Consider the following 15,299-nt stretch of genomic DNA (forward strand, 5'->3'; position numbering starts at 1 on the left):
GGCGGATCACGAGGCCAGGAGATCGAGACCATCCTGGCTAACACGGTGAAACCCCGTCTCTACTAAAAATACAAAAAATTAGCCGGGCGTGGTGGCAGGTGCCTGTAGTCCCAGCTACTCGGGAGGCTGAGGCAGGAGAATGGTATGAACCCAGGAGGCGGAGCTTGCAGTGAGCCGAGATCGCGCCACTCACTCCAGCCTGGGCGACAGAGCGCGACTCCATCTCAAAAAAAAAAAAAAATTGGGCAATAAGATGATTCAGTGTTTCTTTTCTATATTGTCAATGAAATCCTTGAGTTCTAACAATCCATGTTTAGTTTGTAGGGAAAGAAAAAATAATTTTTCCTTCTACCCACTTTAGGTTCCTTTGCTGGGGCCCCTATAACAAAAGACAGATTAACAAAAGAAAAACAAACATAAGTTTATTAGCAGATATATATAATATATGTGGGAAATACAGGTGGAAATACAGGGGAATGAGCAAATCTCAAAGAGCTGGCATCTTAGAACTCCCTGGCTTATACAGCATCAACAAAGAACAGTAAATGTTTAGAAAAACAACAAAACAAAGAAAAAGAGCTTTGAGTCTGTAGGGGCAGCAATTTGGGGGAAGCAAATATATGGGAGTTTGCCTTGTAGATTCCTCTGGTGCTGGTCTCCAGGCTGACAAGGATTCAAAGATGTCTCTGAAACTCCTCTTTGTCATAGTGCACATATAAAAAGTCTTTTGTTTCCAACAAGAGGATTTTCTTTTTCATTCTAGAATTATCTCCTTGATAACTTCAACAGACATAGGACATGACACTGAATAGAGTCCAACAGTACAAAAAAATTCAGTATGTTCTAGCTACTTCACACATGTGTATGCGACAGTTATTTTTACAGTAAGGTATTTTCGAGAAAAATGTATTATGTGTTTTGGAAAATAGAGTAATTTAAAAAATATATTTGAAATGAAAATCTCCAACACATTAGAAGATGATGTTAGATGCCCATCGTCTGCCACAAGTGGTTTTTTCATTATGTAAAGCACCCGTTGAATTAAAATAATTTATTTTTGTTCAACCTCTTCCTGAGGCCCAAGAGCACATGGGCAATTCGGATTTCCTGCTGGACCACAAAGTTCTGTTGATGTTATATAGAACGGGTACTCCAGACACTGCTTACGATGGAAGTCTAAAAGTGGCATCCAATTTAAGGCCCCATCTTTCGTTGCCATTCTTCATTCCTACAAAGGACGAACTTGGATCACATCAACTTTGGACCCATTGGTTTTGTCGCTGTCGTCAACGGACAGTGATTCATCACTGGTGATAATAAAAATGATGGAAGAAGAGTTGAAAGTCACTTTTTTCTTTGGCCTGTCCCCATCTTTCTGTGACATCACAATAGGTCTGATCTGCATTTCACTCCCAGCTGCTGGTAGGTCTTTAGCAGGCCGCTGGCACCTCAGCAGTCGGAGGCACAGGAGCTGCAAAAGGGATCTTCGAAACTGGGCAGAGACAAAATAAAGGGGAATATGAAGTAAAAGTTGGGCACTTATCTGGATTAATAGTCAAGGAAATCAGTTGAGCTGAATTTCAGTTGTTTCTTGTTTGTTAGCTGGTGTGGATGAGGGGTTATGTGGTCATGCTCAGATCTACCTAAATCACCCCAGAGCTTTATGTCTTTTCTTCATTCTAATTCTTATTAACCAGAATATGTAGGACCATTTCAGTACCTTGTAATCCTCCAAGCTTCAATCTGCACACACTTTCTATGAGGACAGGTACAACTATTAAGAGATTTTGAACATTAAGTCAGTCCACAGATATTCAGTGGGTATCTACTAGGTGACAGTCACTGTGCTATAATTAGAGATTTTTTACTGTAAGCAACAAAAACAGACAAGGCTCTTCCTGGCAGAGTTTAGAGCCTGGTGTACTTGCTAATGTTTCTTTAATTAGGTGAAGAATTTTTTCTATCGAAATTACTAATAAGTTGGGGAAAAAATACTATGGCAGACAGCACTAATGTCATCAACAAACATAATTCTTCTCCGTGTCCTGGGTACAACATCAAATAATATTTCTTGGTCTCTTTTCGGCTTCTCCTCTCTGCTGTTCCTCTCGACAAGAAACTGGGAGGCCAACGCGTAAAGATCATAATATCGCACAATGGAAGGGACCTAGATCTCTAAATGACTGCACAGGACAGATCCCATCTCCTCCACCCAATACATTATTAGACTGTGAACTGTGACCTGAATGAGCAATAAACTCCGTTTTAATTCACTGAAATGTTGGGGTTGCTTGTTATAGTAGTCAGTCCATCATGACCAGTAAAACATACATCAAAAGTTAATGTAATTGTTATCCCCATTATTTAGAGGGAAATAAATGGTGAATATATGGACTTTCTCAGATCAGGAAATACCAATTAAAAATATAATAGCTACATTGATTTCTGTCTTTTTGTTTGTTTTTTGCTTGGTTTTGTTTTACAGCAAACACTGCCTGATAATGTCTTCTTTAAGTCCCAATCTTATGCAAGTTAGCATTTAGTTTATACTCACATTTAAAAATTTTTATTTTCTCTGATTCAAAAATTTAAAAAATAAAAATATTTACTTGTTTGAGACTTTATTCACTAAACCATTGTTTGGTTAAGTGTAAAGAAACATGACGATAAAAGTTAAATAGAGTATGTATGCCAAAAAAAATGCTTTTCCATATAAATGGTAAGCTCTTTGAGGACAAGGACTGTTGTTTTTATGTATTGGTTTTTGTTTGTATCTTTTAGACTTCCTGTTTAAAGTATGCCCCTAGGAGCCAGAAACATCGGGACCATGTGGGAGCTTGTTAGACGTGCAGAATATTGGGCAGCCATACATACTGAAGGAGAATATTCATTTATTACAAGATTTCCAGGTGTGGGGTACGCACATGAAAGTTCTAGAAGCAGTAATTTATAGCCCATTGGCTGACAGAAAGAGTGCAACAAATAATTGTTAATGTATTTTTATTTTGCCTGTTGAGAGGGTGGTCCCTAAAATACCTTATCCTCTGATAGAAAATTAAAGTTATAAACCATCTCACTAGAAAAATTTGTATGTGTGCATACTAAAAAATTATTATAAACAATTTCCAGGGTTGCAATGGCTCTTCTGAGGCCAACTCAAGGAATGTTCAGGTCCTGTGGACTCCAAGTTTAAAATCTCTGGGTTAAAGGAAATAGACCAGTTGAAGGCAACAAAAAACAGAAAGAAACACTGTCAGTGAGAGGAGAATAAGACACGTGGAAGTGAGTTTATGGAGAGTGTAAGCCAATAATATTCAAAGAAAAGGAAAGGCAAAAGAAGAGGCAGAGGGATTTAGCACTGAACATAATAAAGTTACTACAAAAGTGCCCGCTTCTTCCATATTCTTGAGCATTAGAAGTCACAGTGATTATTATTGCCCGTTATTATTATGACTTGTTATCTTTAAAATTCCAATGGAGTAATTAAGCATTATTTTTAACTTTTAAATTCTCTGAAACTTAGAGGCTCAGCTTTATAATAATCATTTTGTGGGCTCTCCTAGCCATGACTCACAGCCATCAAGTCAAAACTTTTCAACTACAGAAACAGATGATAAGGAAGTTCCTCTTCTTTTTGAGACAGGGTCTCGCTCTGTCACCCAGGCTGGAACACAGTGGTGTGATCATGGGTCACTGCAGCCCTGACCTCCTGGGCTCAAGAGATCCTTTCACCTCAGGCTCCTGAGTAGCTGGGACTACAGGCATATGCCACCATGCCCAGCTATTTTTTTTTTTTTTTTTTGAGAGAGAGGGGCGTCTCATTATGTTGCCCAGGTCGGTCTTGAACTCTTAGCTCAAGCAATCCTTCTGCCTCAGCATCCCAAAGTGCTGGATTTACTGGCTTGAGCCACCACATTAGGTCCAGGAAGTTTCTTGAACCAAATTGATTTAGGCTAGACATTTGCTGTGGCATGTGAATAACAACCCAGACCAATTGCTATAAGTATCTATAACCCCAAGTGAGGAGTTATAAGCACTGGATTTGGGGACTTGAGCAAACTAGGTTCAAATCCTGGCACCAATACTTCCTAGATTAGGCAAGTTATTTAACTTCTCTGAACCTATTCACAACCCATAAAGAAAACAAGGAATAATATTTGTGCCTATTTTGTGGAGTTTCGTAAACTTGCTAGTAACTTGTTTGTGACTTGCTTGTAACTTGCTTGGTGCAGTAAGAATTTTAAATGTATTATTAACTTCGTCACTGTTATTACTAGGCATAAACTATTTTCTGATGAATTAAATATTAATTTTACTAGAATTCTACCTAACAAATGTGAATCCCTATGGGTAGTTCTTAGAATTGTTATGATTTTCTTTGGAAATATTCTATATTTCTTCCTGATCCCTTTACATTCTGACAAAATTCTTGATTTGGTTTTTTTAATTGAATCGACTCTGAATCACCTCTGTAAAAGTATTACACTGTCATTTCCAACTCTATCTTCAGGGTGAAAGTAATCAGTTAATTGCAAAGCGTACCTTTCTGATCATGAAGACATAAATCACTGGATTGTATACAGTGTTGGATTTAGCAAAGAGGTACGAAACAATAGATATTGTTGGAGTGACCAGGTGACCATGACCATTAACCACCAAGAAGCAGATCACGATATAAGGCATCCAACAGACCAGGAAGGTGAATATCATTAAAAAGCACATTTTGGCCAGTTTCTTTTCATATTTTAAAATCTTGATCACTTGAATTGTCTGAAGATCTTCCACGCAACGAAGCTGCCGAAAGGAGAAAGAAAGGAAAGGGCTTTAAAAAAAATAAAAGAATGGCTTTCTTTTGTTATTTTTATAACAGATATTCAGACACGATTCTTGGCCCCACCTAAATGGAAAGAGAACTGAATGGGACCTTGGGAGGCTGACTTCTGATCCGAGACTCGTAGCTGAGTCCAGCTTTAACCTTGCCGGGCCTCAGTCTCCCCACGCACAACATAGGGTGGTTGAGCTACATAGCCTCCTACATCCTTCAGTGTTTTTTTAATGTTCTCGAATTTACTTAATAAGAAATAAGATGATTTTGCCTAGATCTTCAAATCTCTAAAAGACAATCGGAAAGAGTCACGATACAATGGAAACAATTTCCCCACGATCCTGGAAACTCTAGAGTGCTAGTTTTGGAGTTCTCAAAGCAGACTGCATACCCATGTCATGTCAGGAGTGCTGCACGATGAAGCCTGCAGCTGGCCTTGATGAGAATTTAATCCCCAAGTGAATTCTTATGGAAAACCAGTTTTTCAATTCACTGCTAATGACTATAAAGTAGAATTTCAGGAGAAATTTGTTTGCGATTGGCTTCATTAGGGGCTCACTTGCAGAGAGCAGCACTTGGTAAAACTCCTTCCTCTAAAATCAGCCTGTCTACTCCCAGTCTGTTCCCATTAAAGGGATGGACGAGTAACGATGTACAGTCTGAAAGTTCTTTGAGTTTCTTGAATATAAATTTCTTTTTGCTGTTTCTCCTAGTATTATAAATGTGTTATAATAATACACGGGCAAAGAATATTTCTGCACACCAAAAATACGTTCCTAAATAAAAATAATTCTCTCTAAACATTGTAATAAGTTATACGACTTTTACTACAAAAATACAAGTACTTTATATATTGATTTTTTTAAGTAGTTAGCATATTGTTGATACTTAGTATTGATTACTTTATGCTGGGAAATTGACTGCATTTCAATGAACTCTAAGTGTACCATTTAGTTCTAGCATTATCATAAAAATTAAGAGGGTGGGGAGCGGTGGCTCACGCCTGTAATCCCAACACTTTGGGAAGCCGAGGTGGGCGGATCATGATGTCAGGAGATCGAGACTATCGTGGCTAACACAGTGAAACCCGTCTCTACTAAAAATGCAAAAAATTAGCCGTGGTGGCGGGCGCCTGTAGTCCCAGCTACTACTCGGGAGGCTGAGGCAGGAGAATGGCATGAACCCGGGAGGCGGAGGTTGCAGTGAGCCAAGATCACGCCACTGCACTCCTGTGGCAGTGCCTGGGAGACAGAGTGAGACTCCGAGACTTCGTCTCAAAAAAAACAAATAAAAATAAAAATAACAAAATTAAGAGACAGAATTTCCAAAGAAATCATTTAGAACATGTGCTTACAGTATTTCCAAATATATTTTAATTAAAATTCTCAAATTACTGATATCCAAAATTATATTTAAGAAACTATATTCTTATCAAAATCATGTATTCAGATTAGCAAGGAATAGAGAGAAATAGGAAAAATTTAAGTCGTTGTTTTTTTAGGGTAGAGAGACTATGTGTGGGGAAAAGTGGGTATTAAATTTCTGGTATTCAGTTGGTGCAAAAGTAATTGTGGTTTTTGCCATTAAAGGTAAACCTTTGAAGGTAACCTTATTTAAAGGTAAATAATATTCCTTTACTAGTATGCCAATTACTTAAAAAAATCAATATATAAAGTATTTGTATTTCTGTAGTAAAATTAGCATAACTTATTACAATGTTCAGAGATAAAGATTTTTATTTAGGAACATATTTTTGGTGTGCAGAAAGGTAAATAATTTACCTTTAAATAAGGTTACCTTTAAAGGTTTACCTTTAATAGCAAAAAATACAATTGCTTTTGCACCAACCGAATACTACTATTCTGTGTGCGCAATTCTATTTTAAAAGAAACTCTTTCATTTAATGTGATAGAATATTATTCTATTTTCAAAACATCATTTTGGGGGAGCTTCCCTAGAGTTTATAGGAAGGCTGTGGAGTTTTGATAAAAGCTCTAGATTTGGAATTAGAAGATCTAAGTTTATATCCCAGATTCACCACTTTTGCTCGCAGTGTGATATTGGGCAAGTCAATAACCTCCTTTAAGAGTAAAGAAGAAAGGAGGTTAAACAAAAAAACCTATTAGAATTAACAGAACTTGAGTTCCATTTCCACACGTATGACTTTGTGGGGTGGTTTTTGAGGTTAAGTAGTTATTTATATTTGAACTAGATATGAAACGAACACACTCGTATGTATATGTACCTTTATGATACTATAGGATATTTGGAATCATTATTGACTCTTCAGAGTTTCCATTAACAAGTAACATGACCACATCTCAGTTAACTGCCTCCCAAACCTCCGGTATCTAGGTCCAATAGTTTTATCTGTACCATTTTCTGGGCAAGTCAGTCTTTATCCCCTCTCACCATTTATCAAAGCAGAGCACTCATTTATCCATCTTGGAATTACATGCACGCTGGAGAAATTAATTGAAATAAATGTTGGTGTATACGTCCCCAGTGCCTCTTTGGTAGAAGGAGAAGATCTTGACTAATGTTTTAGATTATTTGGGTTTATATATGTGAAGTTTTCATGATTATTTTTTATTTATCTCTTTCAGGCCTCTTTGTTTCATTACTTTCTATTCCTTCATTCTGCTCATTAAATATTTTCCAAATAAAAAATTCTATTTCATGCCTCACCCTCTTTATTCAATCATTTGAGGATAGTTTGCAAAATTGCTATGGATGAAGCAATTTTGAAATGATTGGCACAGGCACAAATTTGTCCTAAAGAATGAACCACCTAAAATAGATTCTTCAGAATTCTCTATTAAAGTGTTCTTTGGCTGTATAAATGGCTGATGCCTAGTACTCATTAATCCAAGACATCTGTAGATTTTCAAAGAATTTCACTGTGAATCTTCATTCTCAAGTGTGTAGCTATGTCTCCATCGTTGTTATGAGTCATCTCTCTCTGAATAAGGAAACGGAGGCAAATTACTTGCAGTGAGCTCTCTGTTTAGGTAGCAGCTAAAGTCAAATCTCTTCACACTTTCACCCCTTCTCCTGTCTTCCCCTTTCTATGCCCTCTGCTTGTAACTCATTCCAAAAATAGTGACTGATCACCTACTCATGCAGACACTATATCAACTACAGGTGAGAAAATACATAAGACCCAGTCTCTGCTCTTGAGGAATTCATGATTTGGTGAGGGTGATGCACACTGAGCAGGTAGAAGCCATGAGGGAGGTAAACAGGGAGGATACGGTAGTACACAGGATCCTGAGGGCTAGAGCAACAAAATCCTGCTGTTAGCCTTGTGAGGGAAGGAGGAATTAGTCAAGTAAGGAGGAGAGACAGAATGTTCCAGAGAAAGAAAATGTGCTAAGACGAGAGGTAAAATAACAAGCCAGTGTCTGAAAACAAGAAATATTACCATTGGCCGCATCCCGAGGTGGCAAGAGGAGGGGAGTGTCAAGAAATGAGGCTGGACAGGTAGACAGGAGATGCCATACAGGACCGGCCGACCGCACCCAGGGGCTTTATTTTAATCACAAAGACAGTGGAACTTCTGAAGGTAATACTTGAGAACAACTACTCTGGTGGCAGTGTGCAAAGAATGGAATAGAGGAAAGCAAAATTTTCAAAAAGGAGAACTAAGTTTTTTTTTTTAACTGAGTCCGTGGCAGTGGGAGAGGAAAAAATGTATATACTAAAAAATATAGGGCTGGGCACAGTGACTCACACCTGTAATCCTAGCACTTTGGGAGGCCAAGGCGGGCGGATCATGAGGTCAGGAGTTCAAAACCAGCCTGGCCAACATGGTGAAACCCCACATCCACTAAAAATATTTTAAAAATTAGCCAGGCATGGTGGTGGGCACCTGTAATCCCAGCTACTCAGGAGGCTGAGACAGGAGAATTGCTTGAACCTGAGAGGCAGAGGTTGCAGTGAGCCAAGGTTCGGCCCTTGCACTCCAGCCTGGGCAATAAGAGTGAAACTTTGTCTCAAAAAAAACAAAACAAAACAAAAAAACATTTAAGTGGCATGGATAAGAACTGATCAATAGTTGGGTGTTGGGGGAGACATGGATGACACTCAGTCAAAGATTACTCCTTAATTTCTGGTCTTGGTAGCTAGGAATGATGACTATTCAATGAGAAAGCAAATGGAGGAGTAGAGGATTTTAGGGAAAATACGACAAATTAATCTTTACATTTGTTAAATTTGATGAGTCTGTGGACCATCCAAGTGGAGGTGTTCAATAGGCAATTGACTACCAGGATCTGTTAGAGGCTGGAAGAAAGACCTGAACTGGAAATAGAGATGTTACCAAGCTTGTGTCAGAAGGAGAAATCCTGGCCGTATGAAAGACCACTCAAGGCCAGTGTGTAGCATGGGACAAGAGCTAAACATAGGATGCTGGGGAGGCCCAAAGAAGAGAAGCTCTTGGAAGACATAAGAAGATGGGGCCAGAGAGTCAGCAACAAAGACAGCAGAGAAAGGCACCCTAGAATCGATGGCAGCAGAACATCACAAGAAAGAAGTTGTCAACAGTCTCAAACACCGAGGATGCTAGAAAGGAATAAAAATGTGTCCATAAGATCACATATCTGGGAGCTCATCAATGACTTGAAATGAGGGCTGTATGAGTGGCAGTGCGGTAGAGGAAGGAGTCACTAGTTTGCCTTAAGTTGAGGAATAAGTGCTAGATAAACTTACTAAACTACCAACTCCCTAAACTACAACAGAAATGTATTTCTCACAGTTCTGGAGGCTGGGAAGTCCCAGGTAGAGTAGCTGACAGGATAGGTATCATTCTGAGGCCTCCTCTCTTGGCTGTTATCTCACTGTGTGCTTCCCTGATCTCTTATTTATGCACACGTGGGAAGACAGAGAGACAGAGAGAGAGAGAGAGACAGAGACAGACAGAGAGAGAGAGACAGAGAGAGAGAGAAAGACAGAGAGAGAGAGAGACAGAGAGACAGAGAGAGAGAGAGAGACAGAGACAGACAGAGAGAGAGAGACAGAGAGAGAGAGAAAGACAGAGAGAGAGAGAGACAGAGAGAGCAAGCTCTCTGGTGTCTCTTCTTATAAGGACACTAATCCCCTAATCCCATTAGACCAGAGTCCCATCCTCATGACCTCCTCTGACCCTAATTACCTCCCAAGGCCCCATCCCCAAATACTGTCACATTGGTGGTTAGAGATTCCACATAGGAATCTGAGAGGGACACAAACATTCAGTCTATTAACAGTAAGAAATTGGCACATTTTATATGCTCAATAAATATTGGGTAAATGCATGCTTACTGAGTGACAATGTGGCACCAAGAGTCACCAATGGTTCTTTGAGTTAGCAGTGACAAAAAGGAGAAAAATAAAGTGATAGCTAGAGGGAGCTGACAGTAGATTGTGATTAAAAAAAAAAATAGCCTGGTAATATGCTAAAGGGAAAAGACCAGTGGTAAGGGAGAGTGTGAAGACACAAGTGAAAGAGAAAATTATTAAGAGGTGTCTCTGGGGCACGGAAGGGGGTGGGGGAGCAATCAGAATACAGAATCGAGTTGGTCCTGGGAGACCTCTCTTGTCGCCCTGTAACTGGAGAGAGAGGTCTAAGAATCAGTGGTTTGTGTAAAGAGAGGTAAGGAGTCAAAGGAACCCTTGATAATGGCTTTGTTTTGTCCAATAAATCAGAAGCAGGCTTATTCGCTAAGAATGACAGGAGACAGTAAGGCGAGAGATTAAAATGAGAAGTGAGGTTGTGTAATAGTCAGAGTGTGGAGACACTAGACCACACACACAGGCATAGAAAGGTTGCTAGAACAAGGCTGAGAGGACATCTAAGTGTGGACAGATGTGTTTTTTTTTTTTTTTTCCAGCTCCTCTTTGCAGTTTGACTACAGGCATGGAGAAAATAGATGATTGAACTGATCTAGGGATTTTGTCTTTAACAAAGTTGGCATATGTAAAGAAATTTGAAACAAATTATTTAAAGTGATACATGTAGCTAAGTCCGATTTTAAAAACAGGTGAAAGTTAGAGCGGTTTGACGGAGTGAGCAAGAGACTAGAGACGGAAGCAGAGAACAGAGTTGGAAGAATTAGTGAATGGGGAAGGAAACATCCATGGCTGAAAATAGAGACTGGGAAATGGAGCCTGCTCCACACTGGGTTTGAGTTCAAACTGGAAAGTTCTTGTTGGCACCCAACGTGAAGTTGTTTGTGGTCAGTTCTTACCCTTTATGACTCTGCTGTGATTGCCCAACAAAACATCCATGCTGTTCTCTAGTCAAATTCGTATGACCTTTGAATAAACAAAGTTATGGGAAGTGTGGAACTCTCTTTATTCTTAAATTTTAAGAGTGTTCGATAATGTAGGGTTTTTTGGTTGCTGATTTTGTCAGTCAGAAGCTTTTTCTTTCCTTCTTTTGGTTGAGAGAGGGATGTAGAGTAAATGCTATTCCGCATTGATCTTCCCAGAGAGGGACTCATAGCATAAAATTCAACCAAATGGGAAGTCTCCTAGAACTGCTCTACCTCTGGGCAACTACTGATGACACAGGAAGACTTTCATTATTTTCCACACAAAATTTTCTACCCTGGATGTGGTTTGGGAGGGGGGCATCTGTAGTCTTCAACTCACCATTCGAATGGAATACAGAATATGGCCATAGCAATGGGCTATGACGCCCAGAGGCACCACCAAGCAGCCAAGAAATAAGAAAAGCACAAAGGAGGAATCGTTGGCATCCTTGGATTTCCAGTCCACAGTGCAGCCTAGTCCATGTACGTCCAGGATGTACCTGTTCCAGCCCAGGAGAGGTGCTCCTGCCCATGCCAGTGAGTAGAGCCAGATGTAGGTAATGGCCCTCCAGGCCCAGGAAAAATTGATCACTCTGGCATGGACCACGCGAATGTAACGTTCATAGGCCAGCACCGTTAGGGTGGCAATGGAAACAATCCCTGCAAGAAGAGAAAGTGGAAAAGTATAGCATGGTGCCGGGGGAACCAGGCATAAGAGACGTGATACATTCTCCACCGGAAATACCTTACAGAGCATCTGAGACTGAGAGAGTGCTAACAGTGTCTTATAGTCCCAAGGAAATTCTATTGAAAACAGCTATCCATAAAAGGAACCATAGAAGGGCAGTCAGTGGCTCACGCCTGTAATCCTAACACTTTGGGAGGCTGAGGTGGGAGGATTTCTTGAGCCTAGGAGTTCAAGACCAGCCTGGACAGCACGGCAAGCCCTGTCTTTACAAAAAATAGAAAAATTAGCCAGATGTGGTGCCACACGCCTGTGGTCCCAGCTGCTCAGGAGGCTGAGGCTGGAGGGTTGCTGGAGGCCACAGAGGTCAAGGTTGCAGTGAGCTGAGAATCGTGCCACTGCACACCAGCCTGGGCGATAGCACCAGACCTTGTCTCAAAAAAAAAGAAAGAAAAGAAAGAAAACATAAAATGGAAAACGCCATGCAGATTAAAACAAAGATTAGACAAAAATTAAAAGCCCTAAATCAGCCCCACCCCAAAGATGCTCCTATTGCATTAAACTTTCTCCTGAAGAGAAATTCCAGAATGAGTAAGGGAGAGTCACTAGAGCAAGTGTCTCTTTTAGTTTACCTTCTCTTGGCTGTCTCTGACTCAGCCTTTAAAGTCAAAGGGGGTTGCAAAAGCGCAAACTGAATGACGTCGCAGTAAAATGATGGGGAGGATGGCCATAACCTGCCTGCTACCAGCAGATGTCAGCATACAAACTGTTCACACGCAAGGATTGCTGACAAGGGTCGGAGTGCTTCTGGGCTTCCATGGTCTTCACGTATACCGCTATTTTGCAACAAGTCCTCTTTAATGATACTGTTTGTATATTTCTCTGTCACCTTCAGACAGTAAGATACTCACTTAACAAGCACCTACTATGTGCCAGCCACTGTGCAGTGGATGTCCAATGGTGACTAAGAGACAGAACTCTAGATGTCTGAAGGGACCGTGTGTGTGTAAACACTGACAATGACCATGCAATGTGTGGATGGTACAATTGCCACACAATGGATTGGAGACACAGAAAGGGAAGCATTTGCGCACAAGGCAGAAGCACATTCCAGGAAGAGTGAAGAAAGATGTACTGGGGCATGGGGACGTAAAAGGACACAAAGGGGTCTACAAACAATGATTCAAAGACACCAGGGTTCATAGGACATGGAAAGAGAAATTTAGAGAGAGTCACATTGACAAAGGCTTTTAATTTCTAGCTAATATTTGTGTTATTTTAAATTTTTTTGGTTTTTTAACCTTTTCCTCTATGAAATAATAAATTATAAATCTGTTACTCTCTTGTCCTTTTACGCAATTAAATTCCCCTTGTCCTCCTCCTCCTTTTTCTTCTGAAATGGATGCTCATTCTAGCAGTAGTAGAGAATTTAAAACATGATTGGAGGCCATGGAAACCAGCTTGAAGGCTATTGCAACCGCAGGCAAGACATGATGGGACCTCAACTAGGATGACATTAAAAGGCATGAACAACAAAGTCTGGATTTCAGAAACATTTAGCAACTTGTATCAACAGAATCTGTCTGTTTATTGAATGTGAGGCATGAAGGGAGAGAGGAGTTAAAAATAACTTTGAGGTTTTTGGCTGGGCATGGTGACTGATACCTGTAATCTCAGCACTTCGGGAGGCTGACGCAGGTGGATCACCTGAGGTCAGGAGTTTAAGACCAGCCTGGCCAACATGGCGAAACCCTGTCTCTACTAAAAATACAAAATATTAGCTGGGCATGGTGGCAGAAGCCTGTAATCCTGGCTACTTGGGAGGCTGAGGCAGGAAAATTGTATGAACCAGGGAGGCGGAGGTTGCAGTGAGCCGAGTTCGTGCCATGGCACTCCAGCCAGGGCAACAAGAGTGAGACTCTGATTCTAAATAAATAAATAAATAAATAAAATAACTTGGAGGTTTCTAACCTGCCTAAGGAACAGTGAGTGATTACATGAACTGAAGTAAAAACCACAAGGTGTATGAACAGATGTGGGGAAGACAATAAAATTGTGAGCTTCCTGGAGCATAAATATTTGTTTAATGAGTGGACGCAGAGAGATGGAAAGAAAAGCAGTTCAAATGAAGAATGAAAATAAGACTGGTCTCCTGAGTAGGGAGAAAAGGGTGTGGGTGGCAAATAGGTTAAGAGGCCCGGAGGCAAGTCCCAGCTCCCCATGAAGTAGCCCTGTAACTTTCAGCAAATCAAACAATCTCTTAGACCTTTTTGTTTTCATAAAATTTAAAATCCCTTTACATTTTAACATTTAGTGAGTCTGCAATTATGTAAGTATGAAATACAGAGGCCCTGGACTCAGAAAGCAATTGGCATAACATAGTTAATATTCATTTATCCCATGACGGGTTTGTTCTTCTGTGGGATTTGGAGGGTGTGGAGCAGAATGATTCCCAGTGTCTCATATTCACGGCATCTAATAAATGTTCACTGAATAAATAAGTGAATATTTACTACATACTCAAGCAATCGGAAAAAGATTGGGTTTTGGAATAGAGTGGAAGAAAATACTTCAGAGAGTAATGGTATAAGGCTGAGTGTGGTGGCTCACACCTGTAATCCCAACACTTTGGGAGGCTGAGGCGGGCAGACCACCTGAGGTCAGGAGTTCAAGACCAGCCTGGCCAACGTGGTGAAAACCCCTCTCTACTAAAAATACAAAACTTAGACAGGCACGGTGGCATGCATCTGTAATCCCAGCTACTCGGAGGCTGAGACAGGAGAATTGCTTGAACCTCGGAGACAGAGGTTGCAGTGAGCCGATATTGTGCCACTGCACTCCAGCCTGGGTGATGGAGCAAGACTCCATCAAAGGAAGGAAGGAAGGAAGGGATGGAGGGAGGGAGGAAGGAAGGAAGGAAGGAGAAAAAAAGGAAAGAAAAGAAAAGAAAGTAACAATATAATAGCAAATAATGGATTTAAATTCAAATCACAGTAGTGGTTATTGGGGCAATGAGAGTATCAAGGTGGATGACTTTCATAGTCAGAAGTCTATTTTTACCTTATTAAATTCTTATCTAAAAAGTGATATTATCATTTATTTACCTGATATTATTCCTAGAAAAATATCTAAAAACCTAAAGATAATGACATAAGTTGATGCTAATGAAATACTGTTGGTTTTATGTAGTTTACAAACTTTCTTATTAAGTATAATGGTATTTACTTTTGTAACTGCCTTTGTGTGTTAAAACATAGTTTGGCCTTCAACTTTTAGTTAATTTACACTGAATATGATTTACTCTTTTATAGGCAAGAAAACTCAGTAAAAATAATCACACTGTTGTAAATTAGTAAGTTTCAATGTACCTTAGAGAGGAATAAATGAGTTCTTATGGTGAAAGCAATAAGCTGGTAAAATAAACTGGTATGAGTATACCATGTTCATATATTCATTCATTCATTTAGTCATTACTTATTGCTTGTGATGTTTCAGT

General features: G+C 39.9%; 1 protein-coding gene and 1 long non-coding RNA gene across 2 annotated transcripts in view; one reads left to right on the plus strand and one right to left on the minus strand.

The window, feature by feature from the left end:
• Positions 1–406: 406 nt before the first annotated feature.
• OPN3 (opsin 3) overlaps positions 407–15,299 on the minus strand; it is a 47,113-nt gene continuing 32,220 nt past the window's right edge. Inside the window, exons 2-4 of the mRNA XM_021931818.2 lie at positions 11,459–11,778; positions 4,543–4,794; positions 407–1,492 (exon numbers count right to left, since the gene is read on the minus strand). Coding sequence (XP_021787510.2) covers positions 1,229–1,492; positions 4,543–4,794; positions 11,459–11,778 — 836 coding nt within the window. The 3' untranslated portion in view covers positions 407–1,228. The remainder of the gene's footprint in view (positions 1,493–4,542; positions 4,795–11,458; positions 11,779–15,299) is intronic.
• Positions 1,442–2,442, plus strand: LOC110742012. The gene is made up of 2 exons (XR_002519176.2): positions 1,442–1,524; positions 2,117–2,442. It is a non-coding gene; the product is annotated as an uncharacterized LOC110742012 (long non-coding RNA).

This window comes from Papio anubis, chromosome 1 (genome assembly GCF_008728515.1).
Source record: "Papio anubis isolate 15944 chromosome 1, Panubis1.0, whole genome shotgun sequence".
Lineage (NCBI taxonomy): Eukaryota > Metazoa > Chordata > Mammalia > Primates > Cercopithecidae > Papio > Papio anubis.